This window comes from Podarcis vaucheri, assembly GCF_965113315.1.
Source record: "Podarcis vaucheri genome assembly, chromosome: 6".
Lineage (NCBI taxonomy): Eukaryota > Metazoa > Chordata > Lepidosauria > Squamata > Lacertidae > Podarcis > Podarcis vaucheri.
The window spans coordinates 48897286-48920719 of NC_138764.1; the positions used below are offsets into that span (position 1 = coordinate 48897286).

The 23434-nt window shown below is 41.0% G+C and overlaps 1 protein-coding gene across 1 annotated transcript; it reads right to left on the bottom strand.

The window, feature by feature from the left end:
* Window positions 1-504: 504 nt before the first annotated feature.
* Window positions 505-21879, bottom strand: LOC309534722 (lanosterol synthase-like; the record flags this gene model as incomplete). The annotated part of the gene is made up of 15 exons (XM_082227032.1): window positions 505-606; window positions 884-1002; window positions 1687-1795; window positions 2706-2841; window positions 4109-4205; window positions 7542-7663; window positions 9254-9362; window positions 10423-10561; window positions 11755-11923; window positions 16192-16297; window positions 17980-18101; window positions 19009-19031; window positions 19813-19919; window positions 21270-21408; window positions 21844-21879. 15 exons carry the CDS (start codon window positions 21877-21879, stop codon window positions 505-507), a joined length of 1635 nt encoding a protein of 544 aa, XP_082083158.1.
* Between the last annotated feature and the right edge of the window lie 1555 nt (window positions 21880-23434).

Consider the following 23434-nt stretch of genomic DNA (forward strand, 5'->3'; position numbering starts at 1 on the left):
ACAAGACCATGTAGTTACCTATCTGCATTGCATAATAGGAGACCCAAATCATCCTGATATCTCTTCCATACAACACCATGAGTGAGGCATGGGTGTGCATGAGATCTGCCTATACTGCAAATAAGGATATGTTCACATCACTGGCTTAAAACGCAGCAAGGTCATTTTATCCCACTGCACTGCAAGCCACATTTGCACAGGGTTGTTCAAATCAGATAGGGGGCAGAGATATCTTTATAGAGTGTGTATGCCCTTTCTGCCCCTCCCCCTGCAACCCCCTGGAACTCCTAGTGATGAAACTGCCATCTGAGCATCTGTGCTCATCTGTGCACATATGACGGATGTCGCAGGTATACACACCATTCTGAAGTACGATGTGAATGTGCTTTACATTTTCTAGTCTGATTGATCCTTTTTTGAGGAAAGATCAAGGTCTGCAAAACCACACTTATGCAAGACCATGTTCAGGACACTACAAAGATGGGAGGAATAAATATGCCAGCCTTACCAAAGGTAGTCATAGATCCTGGAGATATGTTCTTGAAAAGCTGGAGAATCGACTCCATCAACATGCCGTCTTATTAGCACATGAAACGCTTTACAAATCTACAGGACAAAAGAGAATATCATTCCAGTTAGAAATTCTCCTCCACTATACCTCCATGCTTAGCACACTCATCTGCCACATGGCTATGTCTCTGCATGTCACCAGCCAAACACAGAAACTCCTTCAAGTGGGCAGAACAAGATTTCCACAAGCATAGCTCTACCTTTGGAAGTATACTGGTTTCTGAGGGAAATCTTCCTCAGGAGAATGAGTATATGCTGTCATCAATTTGGTCCCGATACAATTATTTCTGAAAGACATTCACAAAGGACCTACCGGACTAGAATTGGTGGCATTTGAGAATATGTCATCAGCCTTGATTTGCTCATACATTTCTACGATGGCTTGCTTTCTGAAACTGGTGAAATGGTATCTCTCATACAAATTTAAGGTAGCTGCAGAAGGAATAAGAGGGACACTATGAACATCACAATCATGTTAAGGTGGTTCTATCTTCCTCGTGTGTTTTGGGCTGCAATTTTCCATGCAATTACAATTTAGCAAACACAATTTAGGACAAACACAATTTAGCTTTCAAAAGTTAAATATTAAAAACAAAACAATCAATTTCTTAACACAGAGGAAAACCCCAAATGCCATGCCTTCCATCTGTGGTAACCCACACTTCCACGAACATTTTGCAGATCCCCTTCTCAAAAACTTTTCTACGATCATTTGTCCCAAACTACCCTGTAGTCTGACAGGCAAAACCACAGTGATGATCACCACGAATGGTTCCAAGACAACAAAACCCATAATGCCACGGCATATGTCCACAGCATGGTTCAGGCCTCTTGCTCACAAAGCAAGGCTCTTTCTTGTATTTGCTACAAAGGTTTGTATTGTGTTTGTTCTCAGAGCTGACTGTTTGCTTTCAGCTAACAAGCTGTGATAATATGAAACCTGGAAGGTGCTGTATGTTTCCATGGATATATGTCTGGGCCAAGGACATGCACGTCTTATTCCTCAGACCAACAGAAGTCTCTTCCTCTCTTTCTCTGTGCCAAGTAAACCCTAGAAAACCTACGCTGAAGACCTGAACTCCTGGAAAAAGACTTGCCAATTCCAAAATCACTCACCAAAAGCAGCATCCAGCATCCAGCTGTGTGCAGCTTGCAAATCGGCTTCGTAAATATTGTTCCTCTGGGCTGGCCAATCAATGGTGGAGAAGTCCTCCACATAAATCTCCTAGAAGGAAACCATGAAGTGAAATGACTTTCATAGTAAAGAAGAAGCAGGATATTAGTGTACTTGACAACTGTCATTTCAGAGCTTTAAAAAATCCCAGAAAATTCATGTTAGTGTGGCAAAATCTGCTCTGTACCCACATAACGCAATGCTTTGTGCTAGGAAGGGAGCCCACCCCTCCCTGTGTTATGGCATCAGCTTTCATGGTCCTCCTCATCACCATTTTGATACTTATATGAAAAGAGGTATGTTATAATAAATAATATATTAATGAATTAATGAATTAAATATTAGAGGAGGGTACTCCATAGATTAATGGTTCAACAGTTCTTCATTAATTTGTTTTTCAGTAGTTCTGAAGAGGGGAGGAGAAAACACCTTTTACCACCCAAAAAGAAAGGGAGAAAGAAAGAAAAAGATGCATCAAAAAGGGGGAGTCTGGTATTACGGTTCTGTGATAGAGAAGGCAACATGGGCGTTGTCTGTCAGTTTTTAGGAGAAGAGGCAAAGGTCTGAAGCAATTCTCTGTGGAGCACGAAGCACAGAGCCATTAAAATAAATTAAAACAAAAACATGGTAGGAGAGAGACTTACATGATTTGGCAGGGTGATGCCCTGGGTACCATCTCCACTCCATATTCCACCCTCCCAAAGTTGCCCTCCCCTATGAAATAGGGATGGCCAAGTGGCATGTTTACATGCCCCCGCCTGTCTCCAACATAAATATTCTCATGGCATTTTGAAATAACGATGCTCTGAGCTCGGCTTCTGCCTTAAATGGAAAAAGGACACCCAGCTCAGCCTTCTCCCTGTCAGATACAAGCAAGCAATCCCCCAAGTGCAGATCCAAGGGAGTACGAGGGTCCCACTTTGACCAAGGATGGTGGGATGTTTGGAGAATGTTGCCTTGCCTGTCTTAGACTCTGGATCAATTCATCTTCTTCTATAGTCAGGCGAGTGGCGTAGCAGTAGCTCATCGCGAGGGTGATATGGCGAGCGTGACACCAGTATGTTGAGGGATGTCCCGGCAGCCATGTAGGAAACAGCCTATTTCAGAAAGATAGAAAAGCAGGTTATATTGCCCTTCATCCAAGGATCACAGGGCAGTTTGCGGTATAAAAAGACAAAAATGCATAACATAATAACAAACAAAACAATCCACTATATTTTTGTGCCTTATTTTGCTTTCCAGTATTGTCGTTTTTATCTTCATTTTTATTATAGCTAGGGATCTCAAAAACTGGAAGCGGCCCAGGCCTCTTTGGACCTCTGAGAGTGCCTGCGCTCTGAGCTTGGAAATGAAGTTTGGAGGGCACCAGTGCACATTGCCATGATGTGCACCAAACATCTTTGTAGCTGTGTTTTGTAATCCCAAGCACATCAAAAAGTCAGATGGTTGCACATGGGCAAACTGTTATATAGGTAGAATCTACACACATATAAAAAATGTTCTGAAAATGCTATAAAAAATACCTTGAATTTTCCATATGGCTCACCATCGCCATCTTGTGTCACATTGTATATTGCACTTAAAACACACTTAAAACGTTTTATTTGCAGCTGTATAGCTGAGTCCATAGTCTCTTATATATACAGATTGAAACCCTGTTATACCCTATTACCAAAAAAACAAAAACAAAAACATGATAGACAAGAATTCACTGGTCACAGAGACCAAATGGTCTCAGCATTTCTTTACACACGTAGTTCCTGAAACCTAGTATCTTCTGCAAGCTTCTGGTTACTTCTTTCTTAAAACCAGTGCTTCTTTTCTGGGGGATGCAGGGGTGCACATACCCCTAAACATTTTGTGAATCTAAGTTTGGCCTCATTGAGGGGAAGTATTTTAATATGAGTCAGAAAATGAGAGTACCCCTAAACAATTTTTTAGGGGGGAAAGCACTGCTTAAAGCAGTCCTAAAATCATTAAAATCATTTCCCAGGCCTATGGGCTGCAGTTTGAGCTCCATTTGCGGCTTGCAGTTTTTGCTCCTTAACATGCAGAATATGCCACACCCATGACATGTGTCTGCTCACCAATCAGGCAGAGGTATGGCAACCAGCCATACCTCACTCTGACTCATGTGCAGATGTTCTTCATCTGAGTAACCTCTACATGAAATCCTGTGAGGAACAGGTTCTGTCACAAACAGACATGAAGTAGTGAAGATTAATATGGATGTCTCCATTTCCAAGTCATTGCTATTTAGTGAAGGATCCGCCTACTGTGTAATACTGTTGCAGCAGAGACCTTTCTTTGGCAATTCATGATCGGCAGGGTGGGTTGGGAATGAGTAAACTTTAGGACACATACCATAGCTCAGGAAACAGTGTATTCATTCCCTCCCAGCTGTACAAATTCATAGTAGCCAGCCAAACTTTGCCCAGATGAGGGATTCCAAGAGCACCACCTGGAAAGAGAATTAACAAGTTTTTCGTTTCCATAGACTGAAGGGGCAAAGTCAAAGAAACCTTCAGTGAAAACCGAGATATGTTTATAGCCTTGTGAGATTGAAAGCTCAACTTGTTTAGAGTTTAGTGATGCAGTGCCTCAGAATTCCACTAGAGTGCTGTGCCGCAGCCTCCTTTTGATTGGTTGTGGTTACAGGTAGCCAGAGGGAGGTGGTGACAGCACTTGGCGTAGGCACGAGAAAAAAGCAGCTAAGGAATTGGCGTTCTGGCATTCAGCTGAATAGTTGTATAGCTCCTGAGCTGTGTGTTAAATCCACTCTGTAATCAGAAAAAAAGTCTCTGAACTTAGTTTGAGAGACAGTGATTAGTGTATTTTAAGAGTATATAGACAAGAGAAAACTGGGAAGCTGAATTGGGAACAGCACATGTGAGAGGACATATTATTTGGATTCTCAATTCAGTAAGAAGGGGAGAGATCTTCTTGAAAGAGAAGAATCCCAAACCAGTCGGACGGGTGAGCTGATCCTCTGGTCTGTTATACTAGAGGAGCCTCATAAGTAAGATTTATAGAAGGTTGGGAAACTGACAGAAAGTACCACCCTGAATTACACCCATGAATTCATGGAGATCAGGCCGGTTTTTTACCAGGTGGATATATGAAAGATAATTTACAGAACATTATTGATGTGATTGAATATCTAGAAGTTAGAACTGATAAGCAAGCAGCTTTGATTTTTATTGATGCAGAGAAAGCTTTTGATAATATATCATGGACATATATGAAAAAAGTAATTGAAATAATGAATTTTGGACAGGTCTTTGCTAACGGTATTGAGGCAATTTATTCTGAGCAACAGGCTAAATTAATAGTAAACAATACAGTTACTGAAAAATGTAATATAACAAAGGGAACAAGACAGGGGTGTCCATTGTCACCCCTGTTGTTTATTCTGGTGTTAGAGACTTTGTTGAGAAAGATAAGAACAGATGAAGAAATCAAAGTCATCGCAATTGGAACTAGGTCATACAAACTTAAGGCATTTGCAGATGATTTAGTAATAACGGTAGAAAATCCTTTGGAATTGGTACCAAAAGCATTAGAGAAATTGAATGAATTTGGCCAAGTGGCAGGTTTTAAGTTAAATAAAGGAAAATCAAAAATGCTGGTTAAAAATATGACAGAACAAAATAAAAATGAACTTGAACAAATAACAGAATTAAAGATAAAAAAGTAAAATATTTAGGGGTCGGTTAACATCAAAAAAATATAAACTTATTTCAAGATAATTATGTAAAAATGTGGAATGATATGTCGAGTAAATGTCAAGTACATGTTGGAAATGTAAAGATAAAGAAGGCACATTTTTCCATATGTGGTGCACCTGCAAATTAGCAAAAGCATATTGGGAAATTATATATAATGAATTAAAGAAAATGTTTAAAATAACTTTTATTTAAAAACTAGAGTCTTTTCTATTAGGTATAATAGGAGAAGAAATCCCAAAGGAGAAAAAGGTCTTATTTATGCATGCGACAACAGCAGTGAGAATATTATATGCCCAGGGATGGAAGGAAGAAAGAACCTCATCAAAAGAAGAATGGATAACGAAATTAATGGACTATGCCGAAGTGGCGAAATTGACTGGGAAGATCAGACACCAAGAGGACAAAATATTTTTTTAAAGATGGACTAATTTTGTAGAATATCTGAAGGAGCATTGTAAACACATAAAAACTTTAGCAGGCTTGGAATAGCACTGGTGAGATAATTAGGGTAAATTTTGTAATAAGGGAAATGAATAAATTAGAGAAATATATAAAGATGCAGAAAAGATACCGTATTTTTCGCTCTATAACACGCACCCGACCATAACACGCACGTAGTTTTTAGGGGAGGAAAATCCGTAGGCATGCCACCCGTAGGCATTTCCTCCATAACACACACAGACATTTCCCCTTACTTTCTAGGAGGAAAAAAGTGAGTGTTATGGTGCAAAAAATACGGTAAGTGGTAATGATGGGAAACCGGGGAGGAGGATGGGGGCAAGTCTGGGGGTTGAGAACCTCCAAAAGGTAGTGTTTTGTTGTGTTGATATGAATGTAAAATGTAAGCAACAAATTATTAAAATTATATATATATATATATATATATAGATAGATAGATAGATAGATAGATATAGATATAGATATAGATATAGATATAGATATAGATATAGATATAGATATAGATATAGATATAGATATATAGATATTACCACCCTGTTTCAGAACCAAAGTATTACGTAAGTCCTAAGCTGTAACACCTAGGCAATTAGCTGAAGAAATTGAAGTGAAAATAAGCTGTGTTTTCCACCTTGTTTAGATGCCTGTAACAACAACTGAATTTAATATATTTATATATGTTAACTGCCCTGTCATACCCTCATTGCCTGGCTTGGCCACACTCCACACATTGGAGGGCAAATCTAGCAGCAGCTGCACAGCTGTCAGCTACATTCAGTGTAGAGTGTAGAGTTTCTGAACAGGTTTGAGCCAAAGGGTCCCCTCTTCATTTCTATATTGGACAGAGTGAATGCCCTGATCATCCTGGAACCATATGCATCTGTTTCTCAGACTGTATCCAGTGTATATTGTATACCACTGTATACAGTGGTACCTCAGGTTATATACGCTTCAGGTTACATACGCTTCAGGTTACACACTCCGCTAACCCAGAAATAGTGCTTCAGGTTAAGAACTTTGCTTCAGGATGAGAACAGAAATCGTGCTCCGGCGGCGCAGTGGCAGCAGGAGGCCCCATTGGCTAAAGTGGTGCTTCAGGTTAAGAACAGTTTCAGGTTAAGTACAGACCTCCCAAATGAATTAAGTACTTAACCAGAGGTACCACTGTACCTCCCACTGTGCCATTAAACCCTATGTATGAATGCTACTGCAATAAAAAGGCTACAACTCACCTCATTCTTTGTATTTATTAAATAATATTTTATCACTGCATTTGTGCTTTACGGAGTGGCACAAAGGGCCCGTGTCCAGACCCTCCCAAGAGTTCCCAATATAAATTTTGGAGGAGGAAAAAAACAGGAGGGAAGATATGACCAGCATCTTCTGTTTGATCATAGAAATGGTGTCAATGTGCCAGTCTATGGAGATGTCTAAAAGGACCAAGGAAGGAAGGAAGGAAGGAAGGAAGGAAGGAAGGAAGGAAGGAAGGAAAAGAGACAGAATAGAGAGGTGCTCCCAAATAACTGTACAACACCAGGACCCCCAAGTTTTGCCTGGGTACTACGCTCAAGCAAAATGGATTGATTCAGCCCTGCCAGAGATTTCTGCCTTACCTTTCTTGTGGAGATTTATCCGAGCCCGCACTACATCTGGATGGTCGGGCCCAAGTCCAAGGATTCGCATAGCTATGTAGCTAAAGGTTGTGCCAAATACTGTTGACTGTTCTGTAAGATGGCTACCATAAAGAGAGATCAAAGAGCCATTAGAAAGTACACCAGAGTGTTTGCATGTCTAAGAAGCTGTTTGAATTGTTTAGTTTCCATTCTTCTGGTGCATTAACTTAAATTCAAAAACTTCTCTGAGAACTTGTCAGAATACAGTGGTACCTTGGGTTACATACACTTCAGGTTACATACGCTTCAGGTTACAGACTCCGCTATCCCAGAAATAGTGCTTCAGGTTAAGAACTTTGCTTCAGGATAAGAACAGAAATTGTGCTCCGGTGGCGTGGCAGCAGTGGGAAGCCCCATTAGCTAAAGTGGTGCTTCAGGTTAAGAACAGTTTCAGGTTAAGAACGGACCTCCAGAATGAATTAAGTCCTTAACCCGAGGTACCACTGTACTCCAAGAATACCCAGTTAGCTAGCCATTAGCCGGGATACCACAGAATACCTACTTTTGTTTTCTATTTCCTTTTTTTAAAAAAAGTAATGCCTTAATGAAGGACATGTAGTGCTTTGAAATGTTTCTTTTCAGGAGACAGCATGGGCATGAGAGCAACTCATACAGCCAGAATACCAGTTGAAATTCCATTCCAGATAAATAAAGCTGATCTTGGTCAATGAGAATGTAGATTCTGAATTCAGATCTGAATTCAGATTCAAAGCTGAGTCAAACCCCGAACCATTTTGTGGTTTGCTATTGGTTTGACAGGATACATTTGGATGGAGGCAACCTGGCCTCACCAGACCATTATCAATTGTAATACTTCCTAGAGATGGTGCTTTTTAAAGAAAAGAGTGATGTCGGATATCATTGTGGTGATCACACAGGGTCCCCGGACGTTTCACCATCTCTTGATCCCTGTGCCACCACTATATTTCCCGCTGCCACCACCCAGGCTCTACCTCGTACAACCCTGAGTCCAGTCAGGGTTAAATTGGAACATAAACTTTTGTTTATTTATTGCAGTTTAACAAGCGTGTGGTTTAATAAACGGTATCAGTCAATTACAAACATGGGGTGCCTATCCAGACCTATAACTTCCACTACATGCTCTCACTCACTAAACCACCTCTCAGATATTTACTTGTCTTCCTAGCCCCTAAGTATTCCTGACTCAGCTTATTTCGTTACACTAACTCAACCTACCCACAAACTCTAGCCCAATTCACTCCCACTCCAACCAACCACCCAACTCCCAACAAACTTCCTCCTTCGCCCCTCCCAGAGCTGGTTTTATAGTCCCTATGACTCCACCCCCCTGGGTCCTGATTGGGTAACCTGTTTAACTATTTCACCTCCAGCACTCTCTCATATGTTAATGTCACAATCATGTCTTCATTATTGTTGCCTCTCTCCACCCCTCATGCCACAATTCTATTTTTCTCTGCCACAGCTGGGCAGCTTCAGTACATGCTAAGGCCAGCTGGCATTCTAGTCATCTGCCCTGCTGCCCAGTCCACATGGTGAGTATTGCTCACAGTCAAAAGACAGCAGAATGCAGAAGTGATTTAAAGAAGCCTTCATGGGGGAATTGCATCATGGACCAGCCCAAGACAAAGATATGCAGAATTAGAACATCACACCCTCCTTGGACTACTCACAAACTCCAGCCCCCATCTGGAAGCTGTTTTGAGAGGATGTAGCGCAGGAGCTCTCTCTCGGCCTCTTCTGGCAGTGAGATCTTGGCAGCATAGCATGACATCAAAAAACCTGTTTGATTTTTCAAAAAAGATAACAATGTATAATACTTGACTATCTCAATTTTGGTTTGATTTGTTTGGATACCACCTGATTGGATATCAAAATGTAATTTGTGCTTTTGTACCCCTGATAGGTAGTGTGTGGTTTTTTCCTATATTGAAACAGAAGAAAAAGGTCAAACATAACAATATTTAATTATCTAGCAAGTTTAGGCAAAAGATCATCACTTCTGCCCCCTTACTAGAAGGTGCATGATTTCATTCTGGACTATTCAATGTTGGATGCTGCTTACCATTGAACAACAGGCAGCAGGATTCTCAGTGAATTTTCTTCAAACTGCTGGGGTCTTACCCAATCCTATCAGGTGATGCCAGAGGACAAGCCTAGGACCTTCTGCATGCGGGACTGAACTGAATTCAGCTTCACTCACTTCATTTCAAAGTTTGGTTCACTTTTTCGCATCGGTTTGTGATTTTTATTTTTATTTTAGTTCTCATGAAAATTCACCATCCCAATATACACATTTTTGCAAAGCTATTATTGTTGTTTCTGCTGTTGTTGTTACTCTAGTATATGCCATTCTGCACATTATGTGACTGGAGACCTGCACTACAAAATTCAGTGAATAGCAAATGTCAGTGGATGCCTGTGTTTCAGTTCTCATGCTGTTTCTGAAAGGTGAGAGCTCTTTGTTCCTTTCATACTAAAGGCTTACAGGTCCATTATTCTAGATTATTCTGACTTCATTGGAAAGAGTGATAGCTTTTGCTTTGTTGCAGAAAATCCCAAGTTGGATCCTGGGCATAGACCTGGGGAAATCACAGAGGGTTGCTACCAGTTCAGTGTTGAGATAGATGTGCCAGTGGGATAAGGCAGCTTCCTATGTTATTATGATGAACAGCTTTGTACAGGCAAAAGAAAGACAAATGATTTAAGCAGTTTCAGAGGTTTCTCAAAATGTCCACCTATTTGTGCCTAGCCTATCTGGTAAAAAAAGAAATAGATTTATAGAAAATATACAGGGAGGCCCGTTAATGTATTTGTGGTAAGTCTGTTAGCGTTCCTATACCTGGTCCAAGAGCAACGACACCAGAGCACTCCATGGCCCAATGGCCATCTTCCACTTGCAGGCCAGAGAAGAATTTAATCGCTTTCTGGACTGCTTCCTGGGCCGTATGGGCTTTGGGCAAGTCTGGAAAGAACTTACTCTGTAAAACAAAATGGGGGAAATAAGAGAAATGTACAGAAATTAAAAAGGCTGGCTACAGTACAAAGTATGCATAGTGTTAAATGTCCTGCTACATATAATGCAACTGTTGGGTCATTTAAAAATAAATATAGCAGAGAAAGGTGGTCAGGATAGGGACCATGGCAGATGGGGAAGTGTCATTTAATACTTCCCCTCTTAGCAGTAGTCTCAATGAAATCCCCCCGCCCCTCGCCAGCTGCTATTTGTATGTGCCTGGAGACACCAGCAGGCGGGGAAAGGCAAAACTCCTTCCTTCCCACCCAACACAATCCCCATCCCGACTGGGTCCTCATGTAGTTGAACAACAGTCATGTTAAATACAAAAAGTTGTTTAATGTAATTTATGGTTGGCTCCTGAGAGACCATTCCAAAATAAAGTTTTACAACCACACCGCAATTCCGCAAGTGAAATCAACATCTGCAAACATCTCACAATGCTTCACATCAGTGGGAGATCACAGCTGTTCAGAAATCCAGGAGTCTTTCTCTAAACAAACTGCATAGAGGGTGCATGTGCCTCAGTATTTTCACACACACAAAGTCCCTCATGCAAATGCATCATATGTGCATCATGGAAATGATTATCAGTATACTGGAGAATAATCATTGAGAGCAAGAAAGTGGCTTTCTAGAGAACATCTCTGAGCTCTTAGATCAGAGAACCATAGAATATAAGGGACCAGAAGATCATGTAGCCCAATTCCCTCTCCACAAGTAAGAACCCTACACTGACTCTGGCTTGCAGATGAACTCACTCAGCTTTCTAGGTATCAAGCACAGAGCAGCTACTTTGTAGAAAGTGATAACTAAGTTATGTATTTCCTGTAGATTGTCATATTCATCTTGCAGGCTTGTCTTTTTTCAAGTAGGGTTTCATATTCAACCCTGACATTATCAAGTTGCAGTTGTAGAGCACCAAGTGGCAGGCGGTTGGGGGAGATGACCCTCATGATCCCTTCCACAGTTCTATGATTGCAATAACCAAGCTTCCTGTGCTCCTAACTGAGGTGTCAGAAGATGAGAAGCCAAAAGAAAAATGACCCAGCCCTTGGGAAACTGCTGCTAGGCAGGGCCAAGCCAGCAGTCCTCATGCCCTGGGCTCCTTTTGTAGCCTTTCCGTGTTGTACCATCTGTTATCATTAAGCCACTTACAATGTCCAGCCCTAAAGTGTAAGCCTCGAGTGCATTCTGTTCACGGACACATTCTTCACTGTCTGCCACGTAGTACCATCTATGCCGCCCTTCCACGGAGCTGAATCGCCAGCGTGTAAGGTCAGTTTTGGGTTCTATTTCATGTGCACCTTTTCTTCTGCGCAGACATCTACCAAAGAACACCGGGGGGGGGGAGAGTTTGAAACATGCAGGCAGATTTTCAGTTATTCTACCACAGGAAGTTATTCTGAACCCCTTTCTGTGGTCCTTCCAGCCAGAAGTGAGGGACAGACTTGTCTATTCATTTCAGTGGGTCTATTCATGACTAATTTGTCCACTGGTTTCAGTGAATCTACTCTGAGTATGGCGTATTCATATACCACCCATAGATCTTTTGCTTTTTCTAACTAGCTCATTATGGAAACACTTCCTATTCTCTACAACCATATTTTTGTCCCAGTTGTTCAGAGCAGAAAGCGGTTGACAGGGATGGCTTATGAGTTTCTTTTATATCCTGCTTCATTCCAATGACAGAGCTCATTTTAGGGTTCTTAAGTATGGAAGTCCAAGACTGATCAACAGGACTTATTCTCAGATAATTTGGCATAGGACCACAGCTTTAATTCCCAATCTGTCCAAATATGTTCATTTCCCCAAGTCTGCTCCTAAAACTGCCCCCCCCCATCTTCTCTTAGTTATTTTACAATATCTCTTCTAACTTGGAAATGATGAATTTTCACGTGTCTGTCTTTCACATTATCTCTTTGGTGGAATCTCTTGCATACCTTTCCTGGAGAAAAGCCCCAGTGAAACAGTGGTACTTACTTCTGAGTAAGCATGCATAGGATTGTCCTAGTAGACTATTCCATGTTTAAAATTTGGGGGTGATTTTCTCGTAATTGGCCTATTATAGGCCTCCACTAATTGAACTGTTTTAGACATCAATAATTGACAAATAATAAGGACCACTGATTCAGTTCCAAAGAGAGTTAATATGTATGTACTGTGCTGCACTCTGCTTTAGTAATTAATTTATATGCAGCCAGATATTTTGCCCATCTTCTAGTTATTCCCATCATTTATCAAATTGGGTTTGCTAAGTTTAACATCATCAACACATCTAGTTTCATGTCATTTCTCAACTGCAAATCTTTTTCTTCAAAGTTATTATAACCAATGAAACTTCTTTACACCAATTTTCATTTCTGTTCCTAATCACAATACAAAACTTCTGTTCTATTTTCCACAGTATTTCTGAATGAAGAAAAGCCAAAATGCTGCCTTTTTATTCCTTAATACATCAGGTTAATTGCCCTTCCCATCTTATTTCTGTGAACTTCTCCTGTAATAAAGCTTGCTTAATCAATATGAATTAAGTCAAGCAACTGGCACACTTTGTTATTTTATTTAACCATCATCCTAATTCAAAGCATATAGATTGCACACAATGTACTTACGTCCCATCAGACATCTTCTTGGGTTGATGAAACTGCCTCAGATTGTTCTGGTTATATTTTAGATGTTGCCAGACAGGCACGCAGGACACTGAATAGGACACTGAACTCTTGGACTCTGGGCTGGAGTTCCTGCCTCTGAAGGTCCACAATTCCTAAAACATTCAGGCTCACATCCAGTAAAATACTTGAAGGTTATATAAAGACTAACCTAACCAATCATAGCAAGAATAATTTTACAGGGTGGGATCAGGAGTGTTAATATAATCAGTGAAAGACACACCCACAATAACAAAGGTCAATGTATTACAGGGCTATCCTTCATGCATTGCACTGACGTTTTCTGGAGATAAAAATCTATCATGAGTAAAGTAACTTCCCCAAAGGATGTGTGCTGAAATTTCCTCAAAGCCAGACTCTTAGCTATGCTATCTGATCCTTCTACCCTAATGCCCTATGGATGCTAATACAGCATAACATGAAGATTTCCAAAAAATGAAGACAACATCCACATATGGGAAGGAATCAAATTATATCATATGTAGAAATTGTGAAAGTGCCTCTTTTTCAGTGATGATGCTTTCTGCAAGCTGCCAAGCATCTGAGATCTAGGAAAACCTGGTTGAGAGTGCAAAGGTAAAATAAAAATCTAGAAAATCTGGCCCAGGGGCAAATAAGAAGAACAGATAACTTTATCCTTTGCTCCACTGCCACAGTGCTTTGCTGTTAAGAGCTTTTTTTGATGTCCGCAGTTGCATCAACCACCAAAGCATTTATAAATATCAGCTCACTAAAGAATCCACCCAAAGTTTTACAGTCTCAGATTAAGAGATGATTGAAAGATGAATGTATTAGGTTGATAGAACCGGTTTTATCTCCTTCATGCCAGAATGCTTTAATTCAGGGGTAAAGCCGAGCCGGTTGGTTTGCAATGTGTTGTATTCCCAGGATCAATCACTCTCAGAAATTCCATTGCCCCTGAGCTGTCAATACAGTCTAAACATTACTCTTTTGAGGAATTAATCTTAGTCAAAGATCTACAGGGTTGAGTCACCATTTGAACATCACCGTCTATGCTGAGATCCTGCACTGTGCATCCATGAACATAAGGAAAACCTACTAGGAATTATCTCTTGCTTTGAAATATTTGATTTCAGATTTCTGAATCACTATTTCCGCTGCACACATTCAATTCTGATGTAAATAATCACTGATTTAGGTGTAGTCCTTTTCGTTTCTGTATACGCTATACTGACTAAATAATCTAGGCTTGGCTTTGGCTTTTATTTCATTGTAACCACTGTAGCACAGGGAATTCATAAAAGAGTTTTTTATACTGTGTTGTTCTGAGCGTATCAGGGCCAAAACAGAAGTCAAAGAGATGCCAAAGATGGGTGTATTGCTAGATTGCTTCCACAAAGCGATTATATGCTTCTACAGCTGGCTAAATGTTTGACTATAGTCACTCATGTGAATCTGCTGTTTCAATTTATTGATTTCTTAATTTCCCCATTTTCTTCACATGCCATTCTGTTGTAATTGTTCACTTGAGGATTCTTCCACAGAGCCAACTCTTCATGGAAGAATGGGGCTGCATGTTCCTTATGATGTGGAGGCAGCCCTATTCTTCCATGTAGAGTTGGCTGTGGAATAATCCTCAGTTGAACATTTAAAGCACATTTCCCTCTCCCAAAGGATCTTGGGAGATGTTGTTTGTTAAGTGTTTCTAGGATTCTTTGGGAAGGATGTTCTGAATGTGTGGTGCGCATGTAGCCGAGGTGGAAAAGACAGAGAGCTACAAAGGGAATCCAAATTCCTATCTCATTTGTCCTCACCATAACCTGGTGGTGTGGATTTAACTGAGAGGCACTGTCTAGCCAAAGTCATCCATGCAACTTTGGGTGAATCTGCACTTGAATATGGCTCTCCCATGTTGAGACCCAACACTGTGTTCCTACTAATAAGAAAACTTTCTCTGAATTGGCTCTACCCTGATGTACTACTGTTCAGATAAACTGAAGAGTGCAGATAGACAAAACACCATGTTGCATCTGCACCAGCGAAGCCAGATATCTTTTCTGCAATAAAACATATCTCTCCCATATTGGTCTCTACAGCCATGGCAGGCACTATACCTCTCCAACAGTTTGACTTTACCCCCAATGGCGCACTCTTCCATCGTCTTTCAAGAAAGGTGAATGCCTTCATATAACTTTAATCACTATGCTCCAATGCACAATCCTACCTCTTCAAATCTTTATAGTAGACTTAGCCTTTATACCCAAATCCCAGATGAATTCAATTGTCACACTCCTACCCCTTTTTGCTCATGCATGTCACACAGCCTTTAGTCTAAAAACAAGGAAAACAAGAATTGCGTCCAAAGACCAGAACAGTTCTGTGAAGAATTTGGAAAGCCAGGAGTTTTGTTGTTGTTCCTCATTTATCCAAAGCTATTGGCCATTCACTTGGGACATAGTGATTTCATACTATGTTATATAAGGCAGGATTTATTAGGAATATACATGCCTATTGCTCATTGGTTCATACTCCAAATCTTCAGGGGCTATTTATTACAGTATGTCAGTAATTACATTATGACACAGACATTATTTCAAGCTATCTTGCTATACTCATATATAACATATCATATAGATAGATAGATACACACACACACACACACACACACAACGTAGTAGCAAACAAAAACAATACCCCAACACACACCACAGTTTAAAAGCCATTGATTGTTTAAGTACCCAAAGGTTAACCAGCAGCAAATTAACCTGAGCCTTGTCTTTGGGAAGGGGAATGACTGGTGAAGGGAGAAGCAATCAGGGAGAGTGGTACCCATGACAAGCTTTCAAAATTCAAAAGTGATTACAAGCCCCAAAATGTTGTCAACCCTTGATGTAAAATGAAGCACATTGGAACAAAAACAATAGCCCTAATGACTACACATAACTGAATTTGCCACACTTACCCTAGGATAGCCTGAGAATGCCCACTCAGTGAAGGAAGGTCAATTTTGCTACCATCCACGACCTTCCCCCACCCCCATGTTGTTGCCCTGGGGAAACCACCCAGTGCTTAAGGAAGAAAGAAACAGAAGGAACTAGTAAAACTTCCCCATATTACCAAAACCAACTCTATCCTACAGCTACCAGGCTTCCTCAATTTGAAGAAAAAAATCTCAGTGCTATTATGCCTGATCAGATAACGAAAAAACAAACCTGAAATATATGGCTGATCAGGTTTTGAAAAATGTATACTGTATTGTGCAAGTAACAGTGAAGCAAGCTTTGGAGAAGAATCGCCAGCATGGAGAACAACGGTGTTACAGACTTCAGTGGGAAAAGGTTTAGAACCAGAAAGTTGTTGACAACAGAGAGACAAGCAGCAAGCCAACTGAAAGTATCAAATGGAGCTACTGAAAGAGGAAGATTTTTTACTTTGGTACACAGCCATATAAAAGGACTGCCAGTCCTTTAGTTATATGGATCCCAGATCATGTAAAGCTTTAAAGATCACAGATAGCACCTAAATGGGCCCCAAAGCATAGTGATAGTCAGTGCAACAGATGCAAACAAGCTATATGTGAATGCATAATAAAATAAATATCATCCTCTCTTCCTTTCCTTGTATGTGATGTCTTTTCTCCAGACAGGGACTAGCCTAACTGCTGATCTTTGAAAGTCATTCCAAGAGCTTCTCCTGTGCTGGGCTTCATTCAGGGTGGGGAGTATCCTGTCCTCCCAAATTATTGCCTAGCATGTGCAGCCTTCGCCACTGAATCCATATCTCTTGAATGTTGCATACCCTCTGTCATTCCTCCTCAAGCACACAAATTTAAGCTATATTTTGTGTTGCGCTGGGGGAGGGTCATGGCCAAGAACCACTCAGCGAACAAAGCTTTTCTTAGATTTCTGTCAAATTTCCATTTTCCAATAAAGGATTTGAAGTGGTGTGAATACCTGCCAGGAAATTAAGTAAATGTGCCTCTTCGTCCTGTTCCTTTTGGAGCGTGTTTGCACATATCAAAGAGGTATCATTAGTATATCATTAGCCCTCACATTTCACCAGTCACTTCTTCATATAAGTAGTTAACCACCAGCCATAAAATATAATAAAACTTAATGTGGCCATATATTGATACTTATATCCTTATAACCTGATTTTGGATATATACATTCATTCAACTTAATTGTAGCAACCTGAGGGTGTGTTCTTCCATTTAAAAGAAAATCACCACCATCACCCCATATTTTTCACTTAATGAAAAAGAGATATACCGTATTTTTCGCTCCACAAGACAGACCTGACCATAAGACACACCTAGTTTTTAGAGGAGGAAAACAAGAAAAAAAATATTCTGAACGAAACAGTGGATGTATGATTTTTGTGGTTCATGCTGTGGCCACAGACATGTGATTTGATGGTGAGTTTGGGGTGACCCAATGCAAAAATCCTGAGGATCCATGTGGATCCGTGCTTTGTAACCACATTTTTACAGCTCTGCCCTGTCACACCCTCGTTGCCTGGCCAAACCCCACACATTGGAGGGCAAATCTAGTAGCAGTTGCACAGCCTTCAACTATGCTCAGTGTATTGTTTCTATGGAGATTTCAAAAAGGGCCCACAAAGGAAGGAAAGAAGGAAGAACAGAGAGGTGTTCCCGAATAACTGTACAACATCAGAACCCCCCAGCTTTTTCGGGCCCTGCTCTCCAGCATATGGATTGACCAAGCCCTGCCGGAGATTTCTGCCTTACCTTTCTTGTGGAGATTTATCTGAGCCCGCACTACATCTGGATGGTCAGGCCCAAGTCCAAGGATTTGCATAGCTATATAGCTGAAGGTTGTGCCAAATACTGTTGACTGTTCTGTAAGATGGCTACCATAAAGAGAGATCAAAGAGCCATTAGAAAATAGACCAGTGGCTCCAGATGTCGAGAAATCTCTTTGAATTGTTTAGTTTCCATTCTTCTGATATATTACCTTAATGCAAACTGCGAACCATTTTGTGGTTTGCTATTGGTTTGACAGGATACATTTGGATGATGCCAGCCTGGCTTCAGTATACCTGAAGGAGCGTCTCCACCCCCATCATTCTGCCCGGACGCTGAGGTCCAGCGCCGAGGGCCTTCTGGCGGTTCCCTCATTGCGAGAAGCAAAGCTACAGGGAACCAGGCAGAGGGCCTTCTCGGTAGTGGCGCCCGCCCTGTGGAACACCCTTCCAGCAGATGTCAAGGCGATAAACAACTACCTGACATTCAGGAGACATCTTAAGGCAGCCCTGTTCAGGGAAGTTTTTAACGTGTGATATTTTATTGTATTTTTGGTTTTTATGGAAGCCGCCCAGAGTGGCTGGGGAGGCCCAGCCAGATGGGCGGGGTATAAATAATAAATTATTATTATTATTATTATTATTATTATTCACCAGACGATTTATCAATTTTAGTACTTCCTACAGATGGTGGTTTTCAAAGGCAATAGTGAAGTCCGATATCATGTCTTCATTATTGCTGCCTATCTCCACCCCTCATGCCACAATTTTATTTTTCTCTGCCACAGCTTTACAGGCTGAGCCCAGCTTGCATTCTGGTCATCTACCCTGCTGCCCAGTCCACATGGTGAGTATTGCAAATGAAAGGCTCACAGTCAAAAGACAGCAGAATGCAGAAGTGATTTAAAGAAGCCTTCATGGGGGAATTGCATCATGGACCAGCCCAAGACAAAGATATGCAGAATTAGAGCATCTCTCCCCAGGCCAGTCTAGAGAAGCTCCTTGGACTACTTACAGGCCCCAGCCACCATCTTGAAGCTGTTTTGAGAGGATATAGCACAGGAATTAATTAGACTAAATTAAAAGACGCCTGCTTCTTGGGAGAAAAGCAAAGACAAACCTAGATAACATCTTAAAAAGCAGAGACATCACCTTGCCGACATAGGTCCGTATAGTTAAAGCTATGGTTTTGCCAGTAGTGAGGTATGGAAGTGAGAGCTGGACCATAAAGAAGGCTGATCGGCGAAGAATTGATGCTTTTGAATTATGGTGCTGGAGGAGACTCTTGAGAGTCCCATGGAATGCAAGAAGATCAAACCTATCCATTCTGAAGGAAATCAGCCCTGAGTGCTCACTGGAAGGACAGATTGTGAAGCTGAGGCGCCAATACTTTGGCCACCTCATGAGAAGAGAAGACTCCCTGGAAAAGACCCTGATGTTGGGAAAGATGGAGGGCACAAGGAGAAGGGCACAACAGAGGACAAGATGGTTGGATAGTGTTCTTGGAGCTACCAGCATGAGTTTGATCAAACTGCGGGAGGTAGTCGAAGACAGAAGTGCCTGGCGTGCTCTGGTCCATGGGGTCACGAAGAGTCGGACACGACTAAACGACTAAACAACAAAGCGCAGGAATTCTCTCTTGACCTCTTGTGGCAATGATATCCTGGCAATATAGCATGCCATCAAAAGACCTGTTTGATTAAAAAAAGAAAAAGAACAATTTATAATATTTGACTATCTCAGCTTTGCCACTAAATCACCTGTTTGGATATGAAAAATTATATTGTGCTTTTGTATCACTATTGGGTTTTCTTATCACCTTGAAACAGAAGAAAAAGGTCAAGGATAACAATATTTCATCATCCAGCAAGTTTAGGCAAAAGATCATCGCTTCTGTCACTTTACTTGAAGGTGCATAATTTGTACCTGCAATTTTCAATGTGAGATGCTGCTAACAGAGATTGCCTGGAGGTATATGCACTTCCCCTGTGTGGTGAACCACTGAACTGCAGGTGCCAGGCTTCTCTGTGAAGCACCTTCAAACTGTTGGTCCATCTGGGGATTCAGAGAGGTCTTACCCAGTCCTATCAGGAGATGCCACAGGACAAACCTGACCCTGAATTCAGCTCCTCTCACTTCCTCATTTCAAAGCTCAGTTCACCTTTTCACATCAGTTTGTGATTTTTAAGAAAACGCCTCATGAAAATTCACCATCCTAATATACACATTTTTGCAAAGCAATTTTCCTGATACTATGCATTTTTGATGTTATTTTCATGAATAAATGCATTTATATGCACTCCTTAGTCTAGAATATGCAGCTGGACACATTACCTGGCATGAGAACTACGGTACAAAATTCAGCGAAGAGTGAATTTCAAAACATGCCTGTGTTTCAAGTCTTGAGTTGTTTCCAGTCGTGCTAATAAGGCCTCTCTCTCATCTCAATCTTCATGCCAATCACATTTATATATTTATATATTTGTTTATTTGTTTGTTTACCAATTCGATGTAGTAAAACTTCTAAGTGGTTTACAAGAAATATTAAAATTATCCATAAAAACAATAGATAATTCAGATTGAGAGTAAAAATTAAAAAAACACATCCCCTATGTGATGCCAACAATGGACAATATCCTGCCCAATGAATTCAATGGATTATCCCCCTGTTCAGAATGTACTGAAAATATATTCTGCTTTGTGAGTAAGGCTTAGTTTTCCTAAACAGGGGTGAATTGTTTTGTTTAAAGGATAAAACATTAACTAGTGGCAATTCTGAGACTCAAGAATATTCCAAAAATGTGACCTAAGGCAGTCTGAACTGGCTTGTATAAGATAAACATCTCTGCTTACCCAAGAAGAGGAAAACCTATTTAGCTGTAAGGTCACAGGTAAGATCTCTTTTTTCCTTTCATAGCTAAAGACTCACAGGTCTATTCTTCTAGATTATTCTGCCTTCATTGGAAAGAGTGACAGCTTTTGCTTTGTTGCAGAAAATCCCAAGTTCGTTCCTGGGCATCTCCACATAGAGCTGTGGAAACCACAGAGGGTTGCTACCAGTTGAATGGACCAGTGAGATAAGGTAGTTATTTTGATGAACAGCTTGCTACAGTCAAAACTAGTTTTAAGCAGTTTCAGGGGTTTCTCCAAATGTCCAACTATTTGTGCCTAGTCTATCCGGTAAAAAAAAAGATAAATAGCTTTATAGAAAATATACAAGGAGTTCCTTCTTAGCCAGTTAATATATAAGTAGTAAATCTGCTGATGTTCCTGTACCTGGCACAAGGGAGAAGACACCAGAGCACTCCATGGCCCAGTAGCCATCTTCTGCTTGCAGGCCAGAGAAGAATTTCATTGCTTTCTGGAGTGCTTCCTGAACCATGTTGGCTTTGGGCAAGTCTGGAAAGAACTTGCTCTGTAAAACAAAATAGGGAAAATAAGAGAAATGTACAAACACTAAAAACACTATCTACAACACAAGGTATGGAAATGTAACATTTGTCTTGTTACATTTAATGCAGCTGATCGGTCATTTAAAAATAAATATAACAGGGAAGGGTAGTCAGGATTGGGACCATGGTAGATGGGGAGGTGTCATTTAACACTTCTTCTCCCAGAAGTAGTCGCAATGAAACGCTGCCCCTTACCAGCTGCTACTTATATTTGCCTGGAGATACCAGCAGGCTGGGAAAGAAGCAACGTCCTCTTCTCCAGCCACCACAATGCTCATCCTGATTGCGCTTGTTGTTTTGGTTTAAAATAATAGTCATGCTAAATACAATAGGTTGTTTGATGTAATGGATGGTTTTGCTGTGAGAGACCATTCCAAAATAATGTTTTACAACCATACCATGATTCCTCGATTGAAATCTACAGCTGCAAACATCTCACAATGGTTCACATCAATGGGAGATCACAGCAGTTCAGAAATCCAGCAATCAGTCAGAGGCCTTTCTCTATATTTTCACACACATCAAAATGCCTCATGCAAGTGTATCATCTGTGCATCGTGGAAATGACTATCAGGCACAGTATATTGAAGACTGATCATCGAGGGCAAGACAGTGGCTTTTTCTAGGAGAACATGACTAAACTCTCAGATCAGAAAACCATAGGATAGGAGGGACCAGAAGCCCATGAAGCCCAGCTCCCTTTCCAAAGGTAAGAATTGCAGGCTTAGGTACTTCAGTATTTCCAGTAGATTGGCCTGTTCACCTTGCACGCTTGTCTTTGTTTCTACAGTGGTACCTTGGGTTACATTTCTAGTGATCAAAAGGACGTGGTTTTGTGCCATAGAACACATGGGCATCTCTTGCCAGCGGATTGATCTCTGCTGCCATTCAGGCAAAATGGAGTGGTGGGGAGGGTGAGGGAGCAGAAGAGGAACATTCAACTGGTCTTCTGCTTGCTGGAGACCAAGTACACACTGGCAATGGAAGTTGGTGTGTCAGGTTGAATGGGGCAGTGCTCCACCAACATCAGACAGCACCCACCTGCCTGCCTTCTTACAAATATCCAGTGCAGGGGGTGGCCTTGGTTGTGCCAGCTTCCTCTTGTTAGTCTCTTGTAAAACTCAGCAGGGAAAGAGGATGAAGGCAAAACTAGAATTAGTTGGCTCTGCCTGTCATTTGCTCTGGTGCCGCGCGCTGCTGGGCTCCCTCCCTTCCACCCTATCAGTCCCAACAGGTGCCAGCCACTACTGGAACACACAGACTTACCTGCTGTGGTGGTAAATCTTGTTCCTCATGTGCTCACAATAAAAATATAAAAAAAATTGCGGGAATACTTATGGTCATACTTTGGCTTCTTGCTCTGAATCTTCTTTGGTATGCATGCATGTAAGCCTTATACCCTATGAAAGGCCTACCTCCTCCTCACCTAATTTTTCACCTCCCCGCCCTCCTAGGTTTTCCTCCTTCTCCTAGTTTTTCACCTCCCAACCCCACCCCCCCACCCCACGGTGTGTCCCCCCCACCCCACGGTGTGTCCTGCTGGTGCCTTTTCAAAATTTATTTTAAAGTTGGTATCCTATGCACACTTGGGACTAAGCCAAGAAGTGATTTTGTTCTGTGAACCGCCCTGAGACATCAGGGTATAGGGCGGCATATAAATTCAATAAATAAATAAATAAATAAGCCACGTTATCTAAGTGAAATTTATTTTCAAGTTGACATGCATAAAAGTGGACTACAAGACATGTAAAATCTGTTCATGTGACCCCTTTCTACGCTGCTATGAAAGTTGTATGTGCATGTACAAGTGCATGATATAAAATCAGAGAAAAGAAAAGTGCTTGATAAAACATTTCCACAAGGAATTGTAAAAACTCATAAAGGAATTGCAAAACTGAAAGGGTGGAGGGAAAGTTGAAAATAGGTATCAGTATCTGCAGCAAATAAATAATGAGTTAAGTGATGGTGAAGGTTGGAAGTAGTTCTTTT